The sequence below is a fragment of the Mesocricetus auratus genome, unplaced genomic scaffold, assembly GCF_017639785.1.
Source record: "Mesocricetus auratus isolate SY011 unplaced genomic scaffold, BCM_Maur_2.0 Super-Scaffold_100020, whole genome shotgun sequence".
Taxonomy (NCBI): Eukaryota; Metazoa; Chordata; class Mammalia; order Rodentia; family Cricetidae; genus Mesocricetus; species Mesocricetus auratus.
In genome coordinates this window covers 9389168-9400484 of record NW_024429201.1, presented here as the reverse complement: position 1 = coordinate 9400484, position 11317 = coordinate 9389168, and the positions used below count along the sequence as shown (strand labels likewise).

The following is an 11317-nucleotide window of genomic DNA, read 5'->3' as shown; positions in this document are numbered from 1 at the left end:
AAATACATAGGTAATGGCTTCAGTTTTTTAGAGTAAGTTAAATCCAACACAGTATGATTGGGGTTGAGGGTAAAGATCTGTTGCTGCTAAAACCAGTTGTATTCAGTTTAATAAAAAGTTCACAATGACCCAGCTTCTGAGTTCTTACCATTATTAGAGTTTGTATCAATTTCTAGGCATGTAGGGACTGCTGTCTAGAAATATATATTTACGATATTTCAAAGGGAATCTTTGTAAGTTTTGCTGACATGAAAAGTTTTCCAATGTTCATTTCAATTATTTATTATGCACTTATGTTAGGGAATATTAAGTTTGCAAACTATGCTGAATTATTTATATTAACAGTATTCTTCATTAAAATTTCATGAGTTCACTGAGGGACAGGACTAACTGTATATATTTTCATAAATAATAAGAAATAACAGGACAATGAATTCTGTTAAAGTATGTTAATAATATGACTGCAAATCCCTTAATTTCTTTTTCTTTCATTTTATTTCTTCTATGCTACTTGCTTTGTTTACTGAGGAACATGACCCTCCCATTCCCAAGTGTAGCACAGCTTGTTAATTTGTCCATGGAGATCTTCCTGTGATCTGCTCAGTTAATTTTCAGTGCAAAGTTCTACAAATGGCACTGAGAGGCATGTTTGAAAGAGGATCTGTAGAACTAAGTCCAGTTGATAACACAAGATTCCCAAGGAATCTAGGCATTGTTGATACATTTGCTGGGCACAACACAACTGCTGGCACCAGTTTATCTATATCTATAGTCAAGACCTTTGCAATTCTAGGACAGTGAAGATGGATAAAATGTTATAAGAGATTATAATTACTGGAAATCACTCTTGTACTTAGTTCGAATTCATACATTGGATAAGAATAGCCCTAAATAAATACATATCCACTCTCTGTCGTTAGTTCAGGCTTTCAATGTTATGTGTAGGATTATTATTGAGGAGCATTAATAGTTATATGAAGCAAAGACAGAACACCCCTAAACAAAGCAAAATACACTGTACATCGAAAGATTTTAAAAGATTCATATGCTAAGACTGGGAATTTCAGGAATATAGTCTCTTAGATATTTATTGTAATCTTCAAAAAATAAAACAAGATAAACTCAGAGAACAAACCACTTTCCATACAGAATTCACACATAAACTAGAAACCTAACAGAGCACATACCATTTTTACACAATTTCGATGATAATAATAATAATAATAATAATTTCACAATGTGAATACACTTTATAGCTTTAAACTCAGACAAGAGCTTCTGTGGACACAGGAAGAGTCACAATACTTGCTATGCAGCAGTAGTTTTCAACTAAACATCACAATCACTATAAGAAAGCATTAAATATTGTCTCAAGAAGAGTTCCACAGTGTCATCACCAAGAAGGAGACCAAAGTACCCGGCCACAAAGGAGAGTCTTTCTTTGTGCATTGTTCAATGCCCTTAAACAAAACCAGAGCTACAGAAAAATCTGAGTACATATCTACCTAGGGGAGGTTGGATTAGGCAATGTTTATGGTTTGGCTCATTGGCAAATGTCTAAATTAACGGCTCTAAAGTGACTTGAAAACAATTGGGATGTGTGGCTGAGCTGAGGCTGCTCAGTGCAGGGGAATACAATGATGTAGCAGCATGCCTTCTCTATGGAGATCAGAATGCAGAGAGCTAAACTGGGCAGTTTGTGGGTTTCAATATCTATAGTTGCTAACTCTGTTACCATTCCACTTTCAGGGAACACCCTGTGGCCTTTTGCATTGGTGTACTTGTCACAATCACCTCACTGCCGAATTCTTCATGGGATCATGACCCCACACAGGAGCCTCCCTTGACTCTTCTAGTTATTACAAGTCTCTGTTTCTTTTTTCTCACATATGCTGCCATAATCTACCACTTAGATTACACCATCTATTTTTGCCACACTTGTTCCATGTTGGATTCCCACAGTGCTGAGCACATAGCAACCAATGATCGTGTGACAACAAATGAAACATGTAAGCGCACTCACGAATTATCTGTGGTCAGCTGCCTGCTTCTACTTTTATTTTCCTTTCAATTTGGCACTAAGCCTTTGCTATCTCTATCTTTGATTCACCACTTTCACCTCACTTCTTCAGCGGGTTTTGAGAGATGAGTACAACTGCCTACCTAACATGGTTACATTTGGGCCGCATCTTGCCCACACAACTCTACATCACTTAGTATGATTGGCACTCTTCATATTGCAGCCTCTGTCCAGATGTCATAGAGAGAACAGAACGTTTACTGCGTATGGCTAGCAGTGGCACCTGGAGCCAGCTGCACTCCATGGACTGCAGTGATGAAATCATACTTCCTAAAGGGATAATGCCTCACTACATACATGAAAGACAATGAAGACTGCTAAAATTAGGCTTTACTTCAGTAATTGATAGAGCAAATAGGAAATTAAAGTTGTGATCTTGCTTAGATTTCATATACATAAATATGTTTAACTGTGATAATCCAACTACTACCTGGTACACCCCTATGAAGTTCCAGGACAGTAAGTGTTATGCTAAGCATAGAGTTTCAATGTGTATATATAAGTGTGTGTGTGTGTGTGTGCATGTATGCACATATGTCTCTCTGTGTGTAATAGCATTCAAAATGGGCTAAGGATTTTGATCAATTTTTCTTTCTTTTATATCAGCATTATGGACAACTGAGAGTTGAAGGTGGATATAACATTATCTACAAACTAAAAAAAGACACCGATAGTGCTAAGAGACCCCAAGGCTGACATTGCTGAGCTTGCAAACAAAGAGCAAGATTAAGTAACAATAAAAAATATATATATACAATACAAGAGTGGAACTTCTCCATAGGCAGAACATGTGATAAACTGTTCTGAGGAGACAAGGTGACTTCTGGTATGCAAATTGTTCTTAGGTATCTAAATTAGCTGCTGAATGCACTCTTGTATGAAGTTTAGGGACAATTCTGAACTATAGAGCTGAATACTTTTATAAAAACAAACTCACAGTCATTCTTTCTTGGAAATAAAACCCACAATTCTAAAAGGTAAAACTGGCACATGTTTTCAGATACTAAAATGCTTAGTTCATAAATGGAAAAAAGGTACTTTTAAGTAGGCACAGAGGATAGTCCCATGGTGCCAGTAAAATGCTTACTGTATAAATTGCACCACTAGACAAATACTACTAAAATAAATCATTTGCATAAGCACACTGCTATCAAAGCGGCTCACACATCCATCAAAATTCACTTTCACACTAGTTTATATACACTGAGTAAGTCATTAAATATTGCACTTATTGGCCCATGAACCCTCAATTCTGAGGTGTTGAAAAATAGAAAACAAATCTATTTTTAAAACATACTTCATGCAACATTTACGACATTTCAGTTCTACAAACACCATTAAGTAGTTGTGCATTTGGACAGTCCAATGGCACCACGTCACATCTGACATTAACAATATATTAACAGGGATTACAGGACAGTTCCCATTTATCACACTTTCTAGGCATGATGAAACAACGTGTGGAAAATCATCATATTGACACATCAGACAATGCTCAAGCTTCACTTTGACAAGTATTATGGATTCACTACTAAGACAGGTCATGCTCACATCCTTGACAGGCCAGGCAGACACTCAGCTCATGTACTATCTGTGTCTACGAGAACAGCATTCATGAATCTAAGCAATTCTTAGCCACAAATGGTAGTAATACAGTGATAGTTCCACTACATAAAAAAGCAACAGCAACTCTCAGTTGTACACAATGAAAGAAAAAGGAACATGTGGATGAAATACACAAGTAGTCCACAGGATTATTTCAGCAAGCGATAATGGATGGAAAGTCTACCAATAACAATTACCTAGGGGAAGTTAATGGCAAGACTTGGTGTCATTCTGTAAAGATAGGGCTTTGAAAATAGCCTATTTTCTTAATCTGAATGTATAAAAGGAGCATGCAATGATAAAGTCTTAATATGCCCTTAGCTACACGATCTAATCTTAATCCTTCACTCCAGGTGCCATTTTAGGTGATTTATTTCTGTTACCTCCATTGTTTGCAAAATGCACTTTCTCTCCACCCTGCCTGTGTTAGAAGTCATGGTCACAGACTGAGCACATCCACATGAAAAATCCATTTCATGGAACTTCAAAGTAAGATGTGAGTGACAGATGGTGCATAGCAAAATGCCCCCTTTCCCCTGCACAGAGTGCCACCAATGGGGATTTTCTCTTCACCAATAAACGTGTCAGTGTTTGCAAGTGTGTGATGAAAGTGGCAGTGGCATGTGTGTGTGTCCCAACAGTAAACATGTCAATAAGCTGTTATGTAGGAAGATGCTTTATGGGAGTGCCAAGCATTTCTAGAATGGTTTAAAAATACATTTGTTTATGAAATACTATAGGGAAATTTTATATAAATCCTCACAACTTATCCCCTGCCCCCTTAGGGGATACTATATGTCTAGAATCTAGAGCACTTTAGGTGAAGTATAGAGGCAAAGACTTTTTCCCTGTCTGTTCATAAAATATATCCAAATTTATCTTTTACCTAATTTGTCCTAATTAAACTTGAAGGTGTAAAATTAGGTTTATGTCTTAACTGGTTTCTAGAAAAAAAATCACATAAAATATAAGTAACTCCAAAAAACTGGTTTGAATATTCAAATGTTTAGCATACCAAGGAGTTTTCTCCATTACACTGACAGGCAACTAAAGTGCAGGGCTGTGGACACTGAGCCATTGAGAGAGAGTAGAGAGGCCTTCTGGGTGTAGTACTCACGAGCACCCTGACGTACCACACTGAGGGTGCACACAAACAAAGTTCCCAGGGTCTGTCATGAAGACTAAAATTTAGACAAAGACAGTTGCCCAGACAGATGGGCCATCTTGCAAGCACATCAAAAAATATCTGATTGAACATCCCAACATTACGATGTAGATTAGCAACAAACATTAGCTTTTTGGTCTGACATAGTTTCAGTCATGTTTTTTAAGATCATTCATGTAACCATTTTTCACACGCAGCTGACATCTCGGCATGGTGAAATTTGATAGAGTTTAGATACATTTCCATGCAGTCCCCAAAATGCCATACAAGTAACTAGTAAACCAAGGATAAACTTAGCCAGCCACTAAGATAAAGCAAGTCAATGAACCACTATGAAGATCAACACTGAAGTTAATGCTGCTTAATGGAAGTTCCACTAATAGTGGAGTGTATTCTACTTTAAAAGTATTGTTGTCACAGACATAATTGAAATTTGAAGCTTAAGTTGGCACCTGGAAAAATGATAAATGTGCTGAATGAATCTGGATAACCGTGAAGTAAGTGAAAAAATGCATTTCTAATTGAGCACACTGACGTCTTGCATAACTTCAGTTGCAATTTTGTAGGATTTATATTTCACATTTATCAGTAAAACTTCATTTGTCTGGCAGCGAGCAATACTAAATGTTAAGTGGTTCCAAGAAGGAACTTCAAAAACCTGTTGCCCTTTTATAGTCTTAGAAGCTCATAATGGCAGTTGATGCTGTTAGGCGGGGGAAACAACAGGTAACAGGGTCATTGTTCTAAAGCAGTCCTTCCTTTGAGCCCATGGAAATGATTAGCTTGCCTTCTTCGGACTGGGGACATCTCATGAACCTCCCACATCCATTCACAGAAGTGGCATCTTAAGGTACATTAAGAAAGGAAAGGGATGAACCTATATCAGAGCTCTTTAGTGTGTTTTCATGAAGCAGGGAGGTTCAGTTCTAAAAGTAGTTACATGGGCAAGGATGCCAAGGTGACCACAGCAGAATGGAAGGACACACTTAAAATACTAACCTAACTGCATCAGAGACAATAAGAAATGATGTCTAAAACCTACAAACACATTTTTCAACGTCGTGTTTTTAACATCTATTTGTTTTTAAACAGATAACATTTGCTTTTAAATATTATTTAAGGTACAAACTGAACCAGGTCATTAGTCAGAAGGGCCTATTCATATTTAGGCTGACAGCAGGAGATGTAGTGTGTATTTGTACATATGTACATTGTAGCCAAAGGTTGAAAAAAACCTCAGGATTATAGTGTTAGAATTATAAGCTATACAGCTCAAGGCTAATAGATGATCAATTATCTGGTTAACATTTGCCAAATTTAATTTTACAGCCAAGACATATTGATGGCATTAGGAACAGTGGTTCTTTCTTCTGGCATCACAGCAAGAACACAGGCAGCCTTCTCTTTTATCTTAGTGACAAGTCTCTCTTGAAATATTTACTGAATTATTTGGAATGAAATACATAGCAGGGTGAGAATTTCATAACTTAAAATCAATCGGGAAGACTGTTTCCATGGGAGTTTGGGAAATAGGAGACACGGCATATTCTGGAGGCAAGGACACTAGGGTTACTGCTGGCCCTTTGTCCATTGACTAGCTAGAACATAATGATCTAACTTTAGAGTTCCTGACAGAGAGTATGAGTGGACACTTGGCTTAGGTCAGTCAATCTTAAGGAGTTCTTCTGGGAATTTTCAAATGAGCAAATGTGATAGTTTCCCTTTCTCTCTTACCTGTTCTCAAATTATAACACACACAATACCCGTCTTAAGAAGCCATTTAAAGTACCCAAATGAGGCCTTTTACACTCTTTGTATACATGCAAGAAAGGAGGCCCAGACTTCCTGGCTTCACTGTTTGATAGTAAAAATGAGTTTGACAGCTGCAGTATTCAACATGGCCACATTCTGGCTCAGGTCATAGAAAAGGACAATGCCATGTCAATACGTGACTATGGCAAAGAAATTCTACTTTATGCCCCTGGCTTCTCTCTTTCCCTTCACAGTAATTTCTATGTTTTTTTAAATCTAGGTATCATTAAAATGTAGGAAGGCATTAGTACTCCTCTGGGTGTCAAAGTGGAAACTTACCACTAATTTCTAAGTTTGAAACTAAACAGACTAAAAGAAACCATGCACATACTAGCTTGTCAATAGCCTTGCTCGGCAAGCTTGCATTAAATATCTTCAGAAGATCCTAACTGTAGATACTTCTGAAAGGTAAAGATTTGCTCTGAGCTAGGGACACAGGGAGAGATTTGTTGGTGGTATATCACTTCTATATGGTCTTAGGAAACCTAGAAGAAAAGACTAGATGTTCAAGTGTCCCCTCCCTCTCTCCAGCTGCCATGGAGCTTCAATTTTCTGTCCCACTCAGCTCTGGAATCTTTCATGTAACTTGAGCATGTTTAGAGGTTTATATGATGAGAGCATGCTTTAGAATTCTAAATCCTCTAAAAAACATGGCAATAAAAATGATCATTTCCTCAGTGTGGGACTCATGGAAAGGTTACCCAGTTGCTTTCTACATAGATGGAAAAGCTTGACTGAAGTTAGAGCAGAGATCAGTGGTTGGGAAGGTGGCTTACCTTTCCTGAGAAGAGGGGTACTGGCAGAGCATCAAGCCAGTCTCTCTTTCAGAATTGGTACTGGCCCCAGGGAGCCATGGTGCTGTGTTGTGGGGTGGCATGGGTCATTAAGTGATGCAGGCTACCCAGGCCATGGATTTCTATGGCTCCTCATAGCGCTCCTGGTCGCTGCACTTCTTGCATAACTGGCATTAAGTAGAAACCCCCTCATGGGTCATTGCTCTCACATAGGCAGGCATGGGCAGAATCAGTGGGAAGCTGAGTCCTGCAGCATGGTACACAGACCTCAATTGCTCTTTGTCTGGATCTAGTCACGTTAATATTACTGACTTGGAAAATTCGCAAGGGCCTTAAAAACATTTCAATTTCATTCTTTTTTCTACTTTTTTTTCCATGATAAGAGTTTTGTGGTTTGTAGCTCAGGCCCACTTTAACTTGTCCTTCTTCCTCAGGCTCCCAAGTGTCACTGCACCCATCCTTTCAATTTTTTAAGAGTCAATGCACCCTTCAATTATTATTAGTGAAAGTGCAATATACATTTCCTAATAGTAGACTGTCCAGACCTCTGATAGGGTCTCCAATCAAGAGCAAAAGTCCCACTTCCTTTTCAGCCAAACTAAGTTTCCTGACATCTCCTGCTGCTCACAGCACACACACACACACACACACACACACACACACACACACACACACACACACACACGGTCCCTAGGTCATCACCCATACAAGTGAGAAGCGTGATTTGAATCCATGGCACAAAAGTCATTTGCAATGAAATTGTAGTCTGAGGTTTCAGCAATTGCTTAATTGAGAAAAAAAATTGCAAAAACAGAAATTCTGAAAGACAAATAAATAAGTTACATGCAAGTACTGGGTGTTTATAGATGAACGATCCTTACAAATGTAAGATCGTGCTTGCCACATAATAACACAGGAAATTGCTCAAGGTTTGAATGCATATATGGGCCACTGACATCAAAGACTTCCTTCAAATAATTATTAGGCAGTATAAGTGAAGGCTACAAGACCATTTATAAACGCTATTTCTTGGCCGCTCTGGAGTCATGTGGAGCTCCCGTGTGGGAGACATTAGCAGCCACAGTTGGGCTGCGGTGGGGGAGGAGTTTCCTTGAGTCTCGTGCTCTGCTTTGCCGCGGTGATGGCTGGGTCGGTCTCCATGCTCTCTGACATTTTGTCACAGATGATATCCACAAGGCGCTCAAAGGTTTGCTTCACGTTGATATTATCCTTGGCGCTGGTTTCGAAGAACTCAAACCCTGGAGGAAACGCAGAAACAGCTCCGTCATTTTACGTTTCTGAAGTTCAGGGGACTCAGCCACGGTTTTCAGTGTTGATGAGGGGATGATGATGGGGCGGGGAGGTGCGGTGGTTTAGATCAAGGCGGCAGCTGGGCATGGAGTGATACCTGCCTAGCTGACCATGGACAGCGGGACTGATAATGCTCATCCGGATGCTCATCCCGTTTGTTTCTACTGAGGCATTTATGCTACCAGCAAGGGCAAAGAGAGTTTATGAAAGGATCTCAAGAGTCAATAACAGTACCATGAAGGAACTCAAGAGTGTCATTAAGAACAGAACGGTTGCCCGTGCGGGGTTGGCCCATACCTTTAATCCCAGAGCTCAGGAGGCGGATCTCAGTGAGTTCGAGGCCAGCCTGGTCTACAAGAGCTAGTTCTAGGACAGCCAGAACTGTTACACAGAGAAACCCTGTCTTGAAAAACAAAAACAAAAAACAAAAACAAAACAAAAGAACCCATGTGTGATCGTGGTTGTCAACTGGGGTGGATTAGGAACAAACTAGATGGTGAGACTAGATGGTGAGAACTCTCACTTAATGAACCAGCCCCTTGATGGAGTTATTGTGAGGTGGTGAAGGGTACAGGAGGGGTTGAGTTGTTGTGAATCGGTTATGGGGGGTGTCCTTGGGTACTGCATTTTCCCAGTTACCCTGTGCTGTGTTCCGGCCACCACAGTGTGGATTGCTCTGCTCAGCCACAGACTGACTCTTCAGGAAAGATGGTGCCATACAACTCCTTCCTCCTTTAGGTGCTTTTGTCTGGCCACCATGTAGCACTTACAGTCTTTTCTAAACCAGATTTTGACTTTCATTTTTTTCCTCATTTCTGCATTTTCTCAGTTATTAGCTTTCCTTTTTTTCCCTTTCTTTTTAATGAAAGGTTTAGAAAAGACACCGTGCATATTCTATCGAGAGGACTGTGAGGTTGCCATACAATCATGTTCTAACTTTTTTCCTGTCTGTCCAGTGGCTGCCCGATCATGGGTCTAAGGATAGGCTTCATGTACAGTGTCTAACAGGCCACGAGGTGGCGCTAAAGAGTCACAGGAATTACCTTAGGCCTGTTTCAACATCTGGAGTTATGAGCTGGGTGACAGACCTGCAGATCTTTGTAATGCTGCTACAACTTCCCAACAGTCTGGTGGGGCTGACTGCTCCCTCACCTGCCTGTCTATGACAGTAAAGTTTTTGAGTCAATGGGAAAGGAAACAAAACATTTTATTTCGGAAAGAGCAGCAAAACTGCCTGAGGACAGTAACTGAGGGTTCTAAGTCCTAATTCCCAGATGTGCCTGGCTGGAAGCAGCCTCAGCAGGCAGTTCTGCACACAATGCTATCGTTCCATTGTTTACATTCTCGTTCCACTGGCTGTGCTTGCCAGTCAGTTGCCATGGCAACTTCCCCACTTGGTCAGCCAGAGATTGGCCTGGTCCGCTGGGGGGATGTTGATTTAGGAGGTGTTGGGCAGAGCACAGAAAGCCTTTTCTAATCCATTCTCAATTTTACACCCTATAAATCCTTCTGGTTACATCTGGTCCTATCTCAGAGGAGACACAAAGGTTCAAAATGATTAAATCCAGTGATTTATTTATTATTATTTTTTAATGCCTGGCTTCTGGGATCAAAATGAAAAGAATAGCCTAATACATGCATCTATGTCCAAATCCCCCTGATAACTAAAAACCATGCTTATTTTCTTAAAAAGAGAATTGAAAGAGAAAATAAATGATAGCGTTTTCATTTCTACTCTGATAAGATCCGAGGGAGTTATTGCAAGACTCAGGAGGTCAATCATCACTAGAGTTAGGTTCTAGGAAACAGTGCAAGGTATTTCAGTCCGTCTTTGGCTTCCATTTCTGTGTTGTTGTTTTAATGCCTGCACCATGATCATGTCATTCTCTTACAGTGGATGTTTCTTCATGTATAGACAAGGTCAGGTGGAGTGGGCAGTGCTGAATTCTCTAACGTGAGCACAGTCTCTAGGGCTGGATCATTCACTTTCTTGCTGAATACTGACCAAGGCAGGGCAGGCACCCTCTGAACAAAGTCATTGCCTAATTACCAGAGCTATTTTGCCTGTTATTTTCTAGGTGCTGGTGGTCTTGTCCCAGGACCAATGGAGACGAACATCATTTCAGAATGTTCCAATAGATCTTTGGATGAAACTTTGGAGGAAAAGTAATTCTGAATTTGGGACAAAGCCTGGACAGTTAGTTTCAGTTCTATCGTCATATCAGCCAGCACTTCTGTTGCATGTTAGTGTGATTGGAAAAGTGCCAGACTTAAGTACCCAGCCATTGCTGAAAGATGTGGGTTCACAGCCCCCTCCCTCTGTCAAATGCACTAGTTACCTCATGCTGCTGCTGTGTAAGTTGGGCACAGTAACATGATCTCTGATCACAAAATCAAAAATGTCCTGAGCTCCTCGGATCCTGGGAATACACTGTTACTCAGGACTAAGTGTCTAGGAGACTTGCACAATATGACAATACTCATCTCTCCAGTATGGCAAAGAGGCCATAATATGATGAAAGTGTGGGGACTACCAAGTACCTTGGCAAC

General features: G+C 40.0%; 1 protein-coding gene across 2 annotated transcripts in view; it reads right to left on the bottom strand.

The window, feature by feature from the left end:
* Positions 1–1061: 1061 nt before the first annotated feature.
* Rab3c (RAB3C, member RAS oncogene family) overlaps positions 1062–11317 on the bottom strand; it is a 204496-nt gene continuing 194240 nt past the window's right edge. For both annotated transcript variants that reach the window (XM_013126396.3, XM_005065548.4), the window contains exon 5: positions 1062–8715. In XM_013126396.3, coding sequence (XP_012981850.1) covers positions 8528–8715 — 188 coding nt within the window. In that variant the 3' untranslated portion in view covers positions 1062–8527. The remainder of the gene's footprint in view (positions 8716–11317) is intronic.